The 16,976-nt window shown below is 41.3% G+C and overlaps 1 protein-coding gene across 1 annotated transcript in view; it reads right to left on the bottom strand.

Annotated features, from left to right (window-relative positions):
- Positions 1 to 16,976, bottom strand: part of epb41l2 (erythrocyte membrane protein band 4.1-like 2) — a 165,497-nt gene that overhangs the window by 137,017 nt on the left and 11,504 nt on the right. The window contains 2 exon segments of the mRNA XM_085997140.1: positions 6,437 to 6,652; positions 12,081 to 12,598. Coding sequence (XP_085853266.1) covers positions 6,437 to 6,652; positions 12,081 to 12,584 — 720 coding nt within the window. The 5' untranslated portion in view covers positions 12,585 to 12,598.

Raw genomic sequence — 16,976 nt, 5'->3', positions numbered from 1 at the left:
TTTGCCAAATTTCAGTGACATTTCCCCACTTCAACAGAGGTGTGACCTGAAGCAGCCATACACTACAATCCCATTTTCTCCAGATCTGCAGAATTGGCCACTACACTCTGGAATTCCCACCCTAAGCCACTCCATCTCTCCCCCTTTAAGACTCTTAAAACACCCCTCATTGACCAAGCTTTTAATCACTCCTCTTAATATCTCCTCCTTTGGCTCCACATCCAATTTTATCAGATTGCACTTTTGTGAAGTGTCTCGGGATGTTTTTCGCTGTTAAAGGTGCTATGTAAATGCAAGTTGTTGTTGTTGAAAAGGGAAGCTGAACTGTATTTAAAGAATAAAGCAGATTTTACCTACATGACATTTCTGCCAACCACCATATACAAGTAGGAAGTATATTGTTGCACCACTACAAAATACAAGTAGATTTCCAAGTACCAACATCTTCAGCTGAACTCTGACAACTGGAGCACTAAAACTCTTTTGTAATATTTTTGAGAAAGCAGAGAGATTGCTCCGTATTGATGCCTTATAAATAGCCTCCAGAAGAAACTTGGACAGGATAGCTCATAATATGGTCGCTGCAGGAGTGAAGTGAGCTTGAACTTTCCCCAAGCCTCAGAACAAGTGGAGAAGCAATTCACAAACTCATTTGCTGATCTCGGTTTAGTAATAGGTTTTTCCAATTTTCCGGTTCCTTAAGCAACATATAACTGCTGGAGCGAGCAAATGTCCATCATCCTGTTCACCTAATGGGCAAGTGTGTATGAACCAAATTGTACTTCTGTTCAATGGGGGAATTATGATGAAATGTAAAGAACATCAGTGCCATTATTTCCTCAAACAGTCAGAGCGTAGAAACTATCTAGGGCATGAACAAGAAGTGAAAGTTGGAGCACATCTCTATCCATATGCCAGGTAAAGAATAATGGACCGTATTTTCCGATCGGAGGCTTCCCGCATGCGGAAGTCTCTGATCTGGAAAAAATCTACGCACTTACCTGAGGGCTCCCGAGGTGCGTATAGTTCCGATGCTAGGCCTCTCGAACTCCAAATGTGCAGGGCCCACGTATCCCAGAGGCGCATGCGGTTTGCAAGCGTCCCTGGGATCACGTGGGCCATGGGGAGCCAAATCAAAGAAGGGAATCTCCCTTCATACACTTGACAGATAGACCTGTCAAATATACGAATGGAGATCACCCCAAAAATACTTCAAAACATTAAATAAATTTACAAAAAACCATCACATTTTAAAAATTAGTTGAAATTACAATAAATTAAATATTTTAAACAAATTTAATTTTTTGAAAAAAATTAATGTTTTTTTTTTAAACAGGGCTAAAAATAAACTTACCTTTTATAAAGTATTTTTAAATGATAAATGACTGAATTTTTTTTTAAACTTTTTTTCAACTCTTCTGCCTGGTTAAAGCAGGCCAGGGTAAGAATTCTAAAGATTTTCTGCGGACGGAGGGTCTCCAGAAAGCGGAACTCTCCACCCATAGAGGCTCTGCTCCAGGGCAGGCGTCCGATCTGTCAAGAGCATTCTTGACAGATCGAAAATGCCGGTTTTCAGCGCATGCGCTGTGCATGCCTGAAACCGGCATTTCCGATGTCCCTACGGGTGGATACACAGCACGTACACACCCTTAGGGATCCGAATATCTGGGCCAATGTATCCATCAACACATCAAATTCACTTACTCCAGAAGTTCTCACCCTGATTCAGGAAATTGGGTTGTACCTCAGTGATCATCGCTGACCATTTAAACAATGGAGCCAGCTACCAATAGCCCAAAGGCCAATACCTGCGGTCTAATCCACTCTGTGGTGCCAAACCCATCTATGCACCCATCACTAACTCTCCAGAGAGCAACTGCCTCGCCCTCCATTTCCAGCGACCTTTCTGCCCCGGATCACTCCGTGGGGTTTAACATCTCTAATCTCCTTCCTACCCCATCACCTTTTCTGCTATCCGTGAATGATCGAGCGCTGCCCTGCTTCAGGTCACCCTCCAGAATGCTCAATCCCTTGCCAAAGAGGCTGTTGCCACCCACAAGCTAAATGTGGTGGAATCTATTGATATCCTTGCCTTGACTGAAACCTGGCTCAAGAACATCAAGTCTCACCCTCACCAAAGCTGATCTGCCAGCTGCATTATTCCATCACATTCCCCATCCAAACATAAGAATTAAGAGCAGGAGTAGGCCATATGGTCCCTCAAGCATGCTCTGCTATTCAATAAGATCATGGCTAATCCTCGGCCTCAACTCCACTCCCGATCCCCATATCCCTCGATATCCAAAAATCTATCGATCTTTGTCTTGAATATACTCCGCGGCTGAGCATCCATAGCCCTCTGAGGTAGAGACTTCCAAAGATTCACAACCCTCCGAGTGAAGAATTTTCTCCTAATTTCAGTTCTAAATACCCGACCCCTTATCTTGAGACTAGGCCCCCTAGTTCTAGACTCTCCAGCCAGGGTACACAGTCTCTCAGAATCTACCCTGTCAAGCCCTCTCAGAATCTTATATGTTTCAATGAGATCACCTCTCATTTTTTTAAACTCGAGAGTATAGGCCTCTTCTATCTCTCCTCATAGGACAACCCTCTCATCCCTGGAATTAATCTATTTCTTATGTTCTTAATCTTCAATGATTTCAAGCTATACCTAAATTTCTTCGGAGCATCTCCTACAACTTCTCTACCCTCCTGTCTCACCCTTCACATCCCCAACTATGCCCTTGACCTTGTCACCTCACAGTCTCTCTACCTGAGATCCTAACTACTGTGAGCTATCTCTAACAACTTTGTGCCTCCTTGATCACTCAGACATGCGATGCTGAAGCAGATTACAGTCAAAGAGAGCACCTTGGAGATATTGACCACAATACAGTGGTTTTTAGGTTGCTCCAGTATCGCCTAATTATTACACTGTATTAAGTCTAACGTCACCTCCCGCCTTGGAGGTTTCTTAATCATTTGGGCCAGGTAACAGTCCAGTAACATTATAATGTTTTCTCTCCTGTGAATCTCATTAGAATGCTCCCGATGGATCCCTGATAAATTGAAGTTTCCCCATAACAGTTTTTAATCCTTCAAATATATTAAGTGTTAGATATGATAGACCAGAATTTGCAGTGGGTATGACGACATACTCCGAGTACGCCATCATACCGTCTTTGAAATAGATAGCATGTTCAGGCTTGCACATGCGCTAAATCCCAAATTTGCGATGTCGAGTTCCAACTTGACAGATGATCCGCACCGACGGGGAAATCCTCATTGCTGGCACAGAGTTGGGCTAATTGCCCACCAATTGCCTAGCAACGATGTATGAAAGTTTTACAGCTGATGCCCTGCAGGCACAGGGCCGGTTTGCACCAGAGTAAGGCGATACCTCAAAAGAGCTAAAGCATTGTTCAGCATGTTTTAACTCACATAAAAGTAAAATTGGAACATTACAACAGATCGAAGCACCTGAGCTCCGTTTGAATAATTTAGCCGTGAGCTTCGTAGAATTGCTTTTTGTTAGTTTGTTTTAGTGTCAGTGTTTCTGTTCAATAAAGTTGTCAGAATAAGTATCAATCAAACGGGGATTAGTAAAGGACACTCAATGAACTGGCTCCCAACCATGGCCAGAGGGGAAGAGAGGAAACTTGGAGCTTCCAAGTAGTGAGAAATATATTTAGTTCTGAAGTTGTGCTGCTATTACCTGTAGGGAGATGGGAAATCTCTAATACCAGCTGTATTTTAAATAATTATTGTATGGATGTTTATATACATTTAAATCCCGGAAGGCTCTCGTAATGAGGGTTTAAATGTATAAGAAACCTTCTGTTTCCTGATTGGAGCACCAGGCCCACATGATCCTAGGTACGCTTCTGCACACGCTGCGCCCCTGGAATCTGTGGGCCAGAATGCTGCCCTCCAGCTCGCATCAAACAGCAAGTTTGCAAAGGAAGGTCCCCATTAGGCAAGTGCGCATTCCGTATTTGCCGACCGCAAAATCCAGACCAACGTCTCTCAGCCTATAACAAATGCCAACCATTAGATTCGCCTCATCATTTAGTTTGATCTACAATGCTTCTACCTCAACTATAGGTTTGTCGAACCCCTTTATCAATGGTCCAGATTTTGAGGTCAGCAGCAAATGATTCATGCCAGTCATTCGTTACACTTGCCCACAGAATTTGTGGGCTTTTGCACTGGAACTTGGTGATTAGAAATCCATTTCAGCATGGCACCCAGGATCTGAAACCTGCGTGAACAGGACAAGCAACTGTGCATCTCCTTAACCAAATCAGATTACAGAATCTTTACCGAGGTGTGCAGAGTCTGAACAAAGAAATGCAATTTAGGAGAGTTAATTCAATGTCAAATTATGCACAGAAAGCAAAATAAAGAGGGAAAGGTAGAATTGCAAGATAAAAGACAGGAAAAAAAGTTTTAAAAAGGTATTTACTTAATTTTTTTTTCATTCCCACAATACAGGAAACTTTGTGCTACCCGGCACCGACGGGACCGAGCTGTTGCCGTTCCCTCAAAACTGCCGGACACACCAGCGTTAATGTTGAAGCATACGGAGCTTTTCATCTCCGTATCTGGCAACAAACACTGTTGCTTAGCAACAGCTTCGAAACAGTCGGCCCGTACCTTGGAAGCGTCTCTCTGAAGCTGTTGCTAAGCTACAGAGATTTTGCAGAGCCTGACTGTTGGAAGAAAAAAACAGCTCCTGATTTTTGCCGGTGGCTCGAGCTTGCCGGACATTTAGCCTCCGGATAACACAGTTTCCTGTAATTAAAATCTGAAGGAATGAGACTCCACACTTGTAAGTTAATTTTCAGTGCCCCAGAGGTTGTTTGGCCGTAATTAAGACTTATTACGCTGCTAAAAATGTACATACACTAATGAACAAGCCGCAACTTTCTCTGGTGCGTTTAGTGGGTATCTATCACACAAGTACAGCAACTTCATGCCACTGCATGCATTACAATGCAGTGTCTCTCAGCAGGATACCATTATAGTGCAGCTCTGGAGATGCAGGACAACTCTGACAGCAACTTGCCGATTTCCACGTTCAACTGCGCATGTGCTAGCTGATAGCCTCACCATTATTTTTACCACAAAATCTGGGCCATAATCGTCTTCGACAGTCACAGCCAACTAACCCCTTAGTGTGGAGTCTCTATCCTTCAGACTTGTTATTTTTGTGTCTCTACAGAGCAATTTAGATCTATATTTCACCTGCCTTTTGTGTTCTGTAACTAATGTACACTGTTCTAATTTTTTTTTCATACTTAAAATCTTTCACATCTTTTTTCCACCCATCTCCCTACTCTCGTCCTTCATTTTAGAGGCAAGAGCAATTTTACAAAATTGCCCATTGACAGTTAAAAAAACTCCAAAGGTTGATTTTACATAAGAACATAAGTAGGAGCAGGAGTAGGCCATACGGCCCCTCGGGCCTGCTCCGCCATTCAATAGGATCATGGCTGGTAAGGTAAGAAAGGGCTCAAAGATTGACAGGAACTTGCTACAGATGCAACCATGTCAACCTCGGACATGTTTTTCAATGTCAAAATCAGGAACAGAACAACTATTGTGCATGATTAGTGGTTCCCACAATATGACAGTGCCTGAACAAGTAATCTCTTCAGAACAGTAAGTTTAAATTTTTTTTAAAAAGGGAATACAAATGGTGCAGCATAAAGGATAAATAAAATGCAACACCACAGAATGGTGGGACGTGCAGAAAAACCTATTGATCCTCAACACTGCAAGCTCTTGATTTTAGCTGTGTCATTAGCGTAGATTTTCTGGTCAATATTATTTCAATGTCAGTGTAAGTCCATTTATTTAAAGAGACAACCACCAGCATTAAAATGACAGCGATCAGAAAATCTAGGCTATGGTGTCCTAAAACACATGCATTTGTAGATCATTGTAGACCCCACACAGGGTATTATGCTTGCAAAATGATCTACAATTTACTGCAGTGTGTATACTTTATTAAAAGGCCGAAATGCCAACTTTAAGTAACCCAATACCAAGCTGTGTCATAATGGTGATCTGGTACAAAGTTTTTGCTTCAACAAGTCTTTGAATAAAAAAAACTTGGCAGTTTAACTACCGTAACTTGATGAAAGTCTAGTTGTTCCATGTCTACTTCCACTGCATGAGGAACATATAATTGTCATGAGTTCTGATTAAAAACATTTAAGTAGGTCACACTTTAGGATAACTTGGAAGTGAACATATTAAACAACTTGGGATTTGAAATACATACTCCACACTCTGATAACCAAGTCTTATAACATTCAACAAACTAAGTGCATGTGCTGTCTTTTAAGTAATGTGCCATCAGTAATAATCACATAACTACTTTGTTAATATAAATTTTACTTTAATTAAAAACTTCTAAAGTTCTCCTTACCTCAATTTCATAGATGAACTCGGAACCGTCCAACATAAGTACCTTGCACTGCACGATCTTAATCTTTTTGAGGATTTTCAGAGGGGATTTTTTGCTTGTCTCTTCATCTTTCCGAAGCTCTCCACCTTTGTTACTTTCCTCCTTTTTCTCTTCTGTTATCGCCCCTTCATTATTTACATCCTTTTCCAAAGATTCTATAATCTTCTCTTTAACTGGCTGCAAAAGTGGATTTAAGTTTGTTTAATATAATTCAATGGATTGCAAAGTATGGACTCATCATCTGAGCCAGTTAAAAATATAGGTTTATTTAGTCAGTATTCTGCATTTCAAAACCAATATTTATGGTTTTTCCTATTCCTGGTGATTATACTAAGCATATTGAGCCCACCAGCACCATTCTGTAAATCCAACTGGCAGCAGCAGCGAAGTAGTTAATCCAGAAAATGTGCAATCGGCATAGATTTTAATGGGGGAGGGGCAGAGTAATGGGTCCAATGATGCACCATTACAATGGCACAAGTCTCCAGTAAATTCTGGGCCATTGTCTCATCTACTGCAAGCAATGCCACACAAATCCACCGCCTAAAAAAGCCATAAACCTCAGAGTTCCTGTGGCCAATGCCACAGGAGGTCAGTTATATAATATTCAAAGTCTTACATCTATCATGTAATTCCTGTTTGTCACACTTGCTCCTGCAAGGACGATCTCCCAAATCTGTTGCTCTAGCTTGTGCTGTAGGCAAGTGTTATATTTTTAAATTTTCAATACCTGCTGAATTCACACGAGTTTCTAATTTATTCCTTTTATTTCCCACCATTGCCAATTTTATTTCAAGTTGATTTAAAATTGATTCACCTGTCCCTGCCTTCAAGCTTCTTCCCTTCCCATTTGGTTCCACTCCACTGGCCTGCCTGTCTTTGAAGGGCTCTTCTGTTCGAACCTCTGACCATCACCCACCCAACCTTAGCGCGACCACTTCACCCATTCATGCATCTGGCCTCTACCCCTCTTCACACCTGGTCATTTCCCCACTCACCCTTGCCTTCCTGGCCAGGCTCACTTGCCTTCTCTCATTCCCTCACCCACCTTATGTCATTCTCAGTTTGCCACCCACCACCTTTGCATGGAAACCAGATTTGTTTTCAAAGCACATATAGATATACAAAGTACTTATAGTAGTGCAAATCCTTTAAAAACAATTTTATGGTCTACAAGATTAGCACTCATTGACATTCCGATGGAATAATTCAGGGATAGGAGTACTACAATAACTTGCATTTATATAGCGACTAACAGAAAAACGTTGCAACGTGCTTTATAACGGTATAATCAGATAACAATGGACGCAAGACAAAGAATGAGATGTAAGAAGAGTTTCTAAGTGAGTGGAAAGACGACGAGTTTAGCACCATCCCCAACCCGGAGCAAAAACCTACACTTTATAAACACCACTCCATGGAAATTGAATTGAGCCTTGACCAAGTGCAGCTGCCCCCTCCCAACAAGGAGGAATAACTGGCCTTGGCCCAGTGCCACTGCACAGTTCCCCATCCACCACTGTCCCCTCTAATTCCTTTCCTCTCTTCTCCTCTTCCACAAATTAGGGAAGTGAAAAGGAATGTTGTAGCGGTAGGGGACAGTATAGTCAAGGGGCTAGATACTGTTCTCTGCAGCCGCAACCGGGAGTTCCGAAGGCTGTGTTGCCTGCTTGGTGCCAGGGTTAAGGGTATCTCCTCACGGCTGGAGAAGAATTTGGAGTGGGAGGATCCAGTTGTCATGGTCTATGTAGGGACCAACGACATAGCAGAACTTCATTCCTAGTTCTACCTGAGGAACTAGGGTCCAAATTAAAAGGCAATAATATCTGGATTGTTACCCAAGCCACAGGCAAACAGGCATAGGGATAAACAGATCAAAGTTAAATGCGTGGCTCCAAAAGTGATGTGGGAAGCAGAGAGTGGTGTGGGAGGAAGAGGTTTCGATTCATGGGGCACTGGCACCAGTACAGGGGAAAAAGAGGGAGCTGTTCTGTTGGGATAGGCTCTGCCGTGGCAAATCGAATAACTAGGGCTGTAGATAAGGCTTTAGACTAAAACAAAAGGCTGGGGGGTTGAGGTCAGGCGAGGGAAAATTTAAATCTAAAAAGAGAAAAGTCAAGGCAATGGAGCAGTATAAGAACAACATAATAAGCAGTGTAGCAATTTGGGTAAAGATAAGCAGCATGTGACAGGAAGGGACAAAGGTTAACGGTAATAGTACATCAGCAAATAAGGTGAAAGCAGGGAATAATGGTAGAAAGTTAAAATTAAAAGCTCTTTATCTGAATGCACGAAGTATTCATAACAAGAAATGAAACCAGCCGAAATATAAACACAAGAGGAAAGGAGAGCATAGGAAAGACTAAACTAAGGGACAACATAGATGGCCAGCGAACAAAGAGCGTTACAGAGCAAGAGTGTAAAAAGATGGTTAAAAATAAAGAGAGGAACTGCTATTAAAATGGAGTTAACTGTCTGCACAGCAATGCACAGTGTCCGTAATAAAACAGGGGAACTGGAGATAATAATACATTGCGAGGAATCAGATATAGTACAGATTACTGAAACATGGCTACAGAAAAATCAGGACTGGGAATTAAACATTGCAGGGTACAACAAATCTAGAAAAGATAGAGGGGAAAAAAGGGGAGGTGGAGTAGCTGTACTTATTAGAGAACATTACGCCAGTAGAAAAAAGTGACAGCTATCAGCAAGATAGAAATAGAGTCCTTGTGGATAGAGATAAAAGATAATAAAGGATTAATTACACTCATAGGGCTCGTCTGCAGACCACCCAATAGTGAAAGGGAGGTGGAGGAAGAAGTATGCAAACAAATTAGGGCAATGAGTAAAAAACAGAATCATCATCATGGGGGATTTCAACTTCCCCAAAATTAATTGGCCAAAAGAGGTAGATAAAAGGGATAAAGGAATGGAGTTCCTATAATGTACACAGGGTTCCTTTCTAACCCAATATGCAAGAAGCCCAAGGGAGAATTCACTACTGGATCGAGTAATGGTTAAATGAACCAGAGCAGATAAGTAAAAGTAGAGGAACATCTAGGCAATCGTAACCATAACATATACAACAGCAAATGCTGGAAATACTCAGGTCAGGCAGCATCTGTGGAGAGAGAAACAGAATTAACGTTTCAAGTCGATGACCTTGCGTCAAAATTGGAGATGTAACAGGTTTTTAAGCAGGTGCAGGGAACAGGTGGGGGGAGGGGAGGAAAGAACAAAAAAGGTCTGCGATAGGCAGGAGTGATTAAATGACAAAAGATATGTTGTACAAAGCAAAAGATGGTGGTAATGGGACAAGAAACAAATGATGGGTCTAGAAGAGGTGCAAATGTGAATAGCAGAATCATCAACAGCTGCTATTTGAATAAATAGGGCCAGAAGTTATGGTCTGAAATTGTTGAATTCCATGTGAACTCGATGTTGAGTCCAGAAGGTTGTAAAATGCCTAATTGAAAGGTGAGGTGCTATTCCTCAAGCTTACATTGAGCTTCATTGGAACAGCGCAAGAGGCCGAGGACAGAGAGGTCAGAATGGGAGTGGAGCGGAGAATTAAAGTGACAGGCGACCGGAAGCGCAAGGTCACGCTTACAGACTGAACAGAGGTGTTCCGCAAAGCGGTCACCCAATCTGCATTTGGTCTCCCCAATGTCGAGGAGGCAGCATCGTGAACAGCGAATACAGTATACTAAATTGCAAGAAGTACAAGTAAATCGCTGTTTCACCATCACATTTGTTCTGGACTCATGCAATTCAACAATTTCAGACCATTACTTCTGTCCCTATTTTTTCCCCCCAGGTGACAGCTGATGATTCTGCTATTCACTTTCACACCTCTTCTAGGCCCATCTTTTGTTTCTTTACTTGTCCCATTACCATCTCTTTTGCTTTGTACAATCATACCTTTTGTCATTTAATCACTCCTGCCTCCCAACCTATTACAGACCTTCCCTTTTGTTCTTTCCTCCCCTTTCCCCGCCCATGCTTAAAATCTGTTACATCTAACTTTTTCCAGTCTGACGCAAGTTCATCAAACTGAAATGTTAACCGTTTCTCTGCATAGATGCTGCCTGACCTGCTGAGTATTTCCAGCATTTTCTGCTTTTATTTCAGATTTCCAGCATCCACAGTATTTTGCTTACACATTCCTTATTGTCTTCTGTTACTCCATCCCACTCCCCATCTCCTATCCTCTTCCCATCTCCCAGAGCCAGTTATTCCACTGCTTTCTAACTTGCTTGATTTGAATATTGGACTTCGTTTTGACTCTGTGTGCAGCACCATGAGATATCGACTAGTAATATCTCACACACACACACGGAGTGGAATTTGTGGAAGGCCAGTTTGCAGCATAAAAATATTTCTCATCTTCATAAAAGGAGTGTACATTAGCTAACTTAGAGATAGCATGAGGAGAAACCTGTTGTATATTGGTCTATGATGTGACTACAGTACTAACAAAATGCTCATTTTAATCAAAGCCAAAATGCTGTTATCTAACTGTACTTGCACTTTTATGGAATTATGTATTTAAACCTCTAGGTGTCTCTGTTCATCCACAGCATATTTCCATTGTGCGTAAGCTCATTTTTCCTCAAAATGTATTACCTCATACTTATCCACATTAAATTGCATCTTATACCTGTCTGCCCATTTTGCTGAAGTATCTACACCTTCTTGCAGCCCTCATTTCTTTTGTACTAGCCAATTTCAAGATTGTTTTTGCTATGCCCAAGTTAAAACTATCCATATACGGCAACAAGTTCTCAGCACTAACCCCATGGGGTACCACACTCCAATCCAAGTTGAAGGCGTTATACAAATGCTAGCAGCTGTTAAATTTACATCATGCTTGGGAGGAACAAGATCTATAGTTTCCAAAGCTTTCCACCACTGGGTGTTTCCTCACCTCGTGTCGGGGTCTGTTGTAGACTAATTGATATAGATTGATTATGATTAGTCAAAGGCATTATTTTTGTTTAATGTGACGATCAGGATGGTAGAAGGCAAACGAGATGCCTTACTTTTTTTTGTTTAGCAATTCCTATGTTCCTATCATATTATAAACTGGTTTAAAATGGTTTAGAAAAATGTTTACTTGCATACATTTTAATTTAGAGAGCGCAATAGGAACAGCAGAACATTTTCATTTTTACTGAATATCTGCATAAAAATAGGCAACATTGGAAATAAACAGCAGGTTCATCAGCATCTGAAATAAAATTAGCTTTTCCAAGTGAAAATAGTTTGGTTCCCAAAATATTGACCTGCCTTTTCTTTTGTCAGATGCTGCAGTATTTCCAGCATTTTTGTTCTTAATTGAGATTGCCAGAATTTGTAGTCTTTACTCAATTTATATTATGCTGTGCAATTCAACAAATTACTAAGTAATCATCCTTAAAGAGCACTCTGCAGAATTTATATTTTCATACGTAGAAATCAGATGTTGAACGCAATTAACAATTTTGAAAAAGTAGAAACTATGAGATTACAGATGGCCCATCAGTAATAGCATTTGACTTTAAACTGGCATATTAAAATTTGTAGTAAAATTAGTTAACTTACAATAAGAGTTTTACTATACCTGTATCTCTGCACTGTTCAATGAATGCTGCTCCCCGATTTCATCCGTCTTAGCCGGTTCTGCTTCCACCTTCTCTTCATCCACTTCATTCTCTGATGTAGTCTTTATTGGCTCTGGCTCTTTTTCTGCTGGGTCTCGGTCTTCAGCTTGAGCTTGAATTCCCTTCTCCGCTTCCTTGTCTTCTGTAGTGTCCACCTGGGAAAGTGATTTTTGCTTTTTAAGCCATCCAGGTAAAAAGCGTGACAGTCCTTTAACACCTGACTGCTCCCTTTTATCACCACCAGAAGGGCTGGCTTGGGTACTTTCATTCGAAGTTGGAGAATTTAATTCCTGTTCTTTCAGAGGTTGCTCTATGGCTACCGGCCGCTCATCTTCCTTGATGTCCTTCTGTTGTTCTTGATGTACACTGGCAGACTCTTTGGAATTTGAGGCTTCAGAATGTTCTTGTTCGATTTGCTTCAACTCTTCCTTTACTTCAATTACAGATCCAACTTCAGTCGTCATGATCAAAGCTTAAACTGGGATTTAGAAAAGTATAATTTCACACTAAATTAGAAGTTTACACAGGAAAAAAAAAAATCACAAATTTGCACTAAATTAAATCTCGATCCATTTTTAAACTATATATGAACAAAACCTCAATCATCATTCTTGAGCTTTGGTTACACATTAAAGTAACAAATTCAAAATTATACTTTTTAAAAAGCACTCACTACAAAAAAGATGGTTTTCCCATTGATGCCACACAAGGTACTTCCAATCTTAGCCAGTACATCAGTATAAAGCACTTCCGTACAGGGAGACAGAAAAAAAAATACACAAAGGATACTTGTGTAAAGTTTAAGTTTAGTGGATTACTTAGAAATTAGTAGAGCATTCTCTACCAGTTTCCCTAAACAGCTCACTGCCAAATGGCAGTTCTATCAATGTGGTCTGTGCATTCACCTCCATTTAGCCATTTTAAGCCAGGTATGACTGCACATCTGTATGATCCAAATGGTAGATCCGATAGCCATTGTGGACTCTGTAGCTAAGATGTCTGCATGATTATATGCAAGAATGTAGATTTTTGCTCGGAGTTCAATGAGGTACTGTCTCATACCACCTAAACAGATTACAATTCTGTTCCAGAAGGGAATACAAAATATATGCCCTGCATGCCAGATTGGGCTTTCAAAGCAGAGTTTTTTCCCCCAGCTGTGGGAACTATATCATCTGGACTCCTTATTCAATGCATTCTGGTACCCCTGCAGTGAATTACTGCTCCGACTGCAGACACAATGAGACTGGAAACAAGCGCAGGAATAACAAGAGTGAAAGTGGCTCCATACATTTTGCTGGAACTGCTGTATGTTTGATATATTTCTATGGCTTACAAAGGGACCATGATAGTAGAGCCCAAGTGAATCCCTTTTCAGACTTAATTATAACGTCAACCCCTCAAGGGTATTCAAATTATTATTTTATAAAGCATAATTGCGATCAAAGCCACTCCGACCAATTCCAGAATGCAACGGTCACAAAATGTGAATTGTGTTTCTTTTAGCGTTGATCAAATTGGTTCATTGATTTAAATTGAAGATAGTTGCACTGATGCAAATTACTGGGGTTTCTTTTAACTGCAAGTGCTTTTTCCCCTTCATAAATTAGAAGAAACTGTTTCCAGTGGCGGTAACCAGAGGACACAGAGTTAACGTGATTTCCTAAAGAACCACAGGTGACATGGGGAAACTTTTCTTTAATTTACACAAGTTGTGATCTGGAATGCACTGCCCAAAAAGGTGGTGGAAGCAGATTCAATACTAACTTTCAACAGGATAAATACTTAGAAGGGAAAAAATTTACAGGGTTATGTGGAAAGAGCAGGGGAGTGGGACTAATTGTTTAGCTCTACCAAAGAGCCGGCACAGGCACAATAGGCCAAATGGCTTCCTTCTGTGCTGTATCATTTTATGATTCTATGATTAAGTTAGAACATTTCCAACAAATTCAAAGACAACATTGAGTTAGTTACTCATTGGTTGTGAATCATTTTACTTGTCTTCACTCTTTCTATAGCTTACAGAATATCCAAATCCATGGTACCCTTAAGATCTTTGTCCAAGATAATTATGCTTTCAACTGACATTCTCTGAAATTTCAGTGTAGGTGGCAGCAAGCTCCATGTAACCTGTGACATGCATGCACACCTCGAGCACCAACTCAGATTGTAGTCCTGGTTCTAATCATCAGGCTCTATAAATCAATAAGATGCTCACAGGACATATAATCCTTCTATATAAACATATCAAAGATTAAAGGATTTTACAAAAATGAGTTAATGAACATCCTGATGACAATGGTTAAATGCACTAACTGAGCACCACCATCTGCAGAAGAGGGGAGAAAATTGTTTGGGCTTAAAAAAAATGGCACACACACATTTCAATGCATTGCTTATTTTGGTTACAAGGCACATTGGGTTTCTTGCCCTAGTGCTAAGAACAACGCAGGTTTAAAGTTTGTAGCAATGGATTTATGATTCATCCTTAAGGCCTGGTTAACTCTACATAGAAACATAGAAGATAGGAGCAGGAGTAGGCCATTCGGCCCTTCATGCCTGCTCCGCCATTCAATGAGATCATGGCTGATCATCCAAATTCAGTACCCTGTCCCTGCCTTCTCCCCATATCCCTTTAGCCTTAAGAAATATATCCAACTCTTTCTTGAATATATTTAATGAACTGGCCTCCACCGCCCTCTGTGGCAGAGAATTCCCACAGGTTCACCACTCGCTGGGTGAAGAAATTCCTCATTTCAGTCCTAAATGGCTTACCCCTTATCCTTAGACTGTGACCCCTGGTTTTGGACTCCCCGGCCATCAGAAACATCCTTCCTGCATCTAGTCTGTCTAGGCCTGACAGAATTTTATAGGTTTCGATGAGATCCCCTCTCAATCTTCTAAACTCCAGTGAGCATAAGCCCAATCGACACAATCTCTCCTCATACGTCATTCCTGCCATCCCAGGTATCAGCCTGGTGAATCTTCACTGCACTCCTTCCATGGCAAGAACGTCCTTCCTCAGGTAAGGCGACCAAAACTGCACACAATATTCAAGGTGCGGTCTCACCAAGGCCCTGTACAACTGTAGCAAGACACCCTTGTTCCTGTACTCGAACCCTCTTGCTACGAAGGACAACATACCATTTGCCTTCTTAACCTGCATGCTTACCTTCAGCGACTGGTGCACAAGAACACCCAGGTCTCTTTGCACTTCCCCTTCTCCCAATCTATTGCCATTCAAATAATAATCTGCCTTCCTGTTTTTGCCACCAAAGTGGATAACCTCACATTTATCCACATTATAGTGCATTTGCCATGTTTCTGCCCAATCACCCAACCTGTCCAAATCGTACTGGAGTTTCACGACATCCTCCTCACAACATACACTCCCACCCAGCTTTGTGTCGTCTGCAAACTTGGAGATATTACATCCAATTCCCTCGTCCAGATCATTAATATATATTGTGAACAGCTGGGGTCCTAGGACCGATCCCTGCGGTACCCCACTAGTCACCGCCTGCCACCCGGAAAACGACCCGTTTATTCCAACTCTTTGCTTTCTGTCCGCCAACCAGTTCTCTATCCAAGTCAATACCTTGCCCCCAATCCCATGTGCCTTAATTTTGCACGCTAATCTCTTATGCGGGACCTTATCGAAAGCCTTCTGAAAGTCCAAATACACCACATCCACTGGTTCTCCCTTATCTATTTTACCAGTTACATCCTCAAAAAATTCCAGTAGATTAGTCAAGCATGATTTACCTTTTGTAAATCCATGTTGACTTTGTCCGATCCTGTCACTGTTTTCCAAGTGCTCTGCTATTACATCTTTTATAATGGACTCTAGCATTTTCCCCCACTATCGATGTCAGGCTTACCGGTCTATCATTCCCCGCTTTTTCTCTACCACCCTTTTTGAATAGTGGGGTAACATTAGCTACCCTCCAATCCATGGGTACTGTACCAGATTCCATCGAGTTCTGGAAGATGACCAGCAATGCATCTACTATTTCTAGGGCCATTTCCTTAATGTACCCTGGGATGTAGATTATCAGGCCCTGGGGATTTATCGGCCTTCAGTCCCATCAATTTTCCTAACACCATTTCCCTACAAATACTGATTTCTTTTAGTTCCACCCTTTCATCAGACCCTATGTTCCCCGGCATCTCTGGGAGGTTATTTGTGTCCTCCTTTGTGAAGACAGAACCAAAATATGTATTTAGTTGGTCTGCCATTTCTTTGTTCCCCATTATAAATTCCCCCGATTCTGACTGCAAGGGACCTACGCTCGACTTCACCAATCTTTTTCTCTTCACATATCTATAAAAGCTTTTACAGTCAGTTTTTATGTTCCCTGAAAGCTTACTCTCATATTCTATTTTCCCTTTCTTAAATTAATCCCTTTGTCCTCCTTTGTTGAATCCTAAACTGCTCCCAATCCTCAGGATTATTGCTTTTTCTAGCCCATTTATATGTCCTCTCCTTGGATCTTATGCTATCCCTAATTTCCCTTGTTAGCCACGGTTGAGTCACCTTTTTTGTTTTATTTTTATGCCAAACTGGGATGAACAAATTCTGTAGCTCATCCATTCGGTCTTTGAATGTTTGCCATTGCCTATCCACCGTCAACCCTTTGAGTGACATTCCCCAATCAATCCTACCCAACTCGCGCCTCAGACCATCGTAGTTTCCTTTATTTAAATTGAGGACCCTAGTCTGAGTCAACTACTTCATTCTCCATCTTAATGAAGAATTCGATCGTATTATGATCGCTCCGACCCAAGGGGCCTTGTACAACAAGATTGCTAATTAATCCTTTCTCGTTACATAATACCCAGTCTAAGATGGCCTG

Source organism: Somniosus microcephalus, chromosome 9, assembly GCF_052327205.1.
Source record: "Somniosus microcephalus isolate GS21.2 chromosome 9, FLI_Smic_1.0, whole genome shotgun sequence".
Classification (NCBI taxonomy): domain Eukaryota; kingdom Metazoa; phylum Chordata; class Chondrichthyes; order Squaliformes; family Somniosidae; genus Somniosus; species Somniosus microcephalus.
The sequence above is the reverse complement of the archived record's forward strand: the minus strand, read 5'-3'. Positions and strand labels throughout refer to the sequence as shown.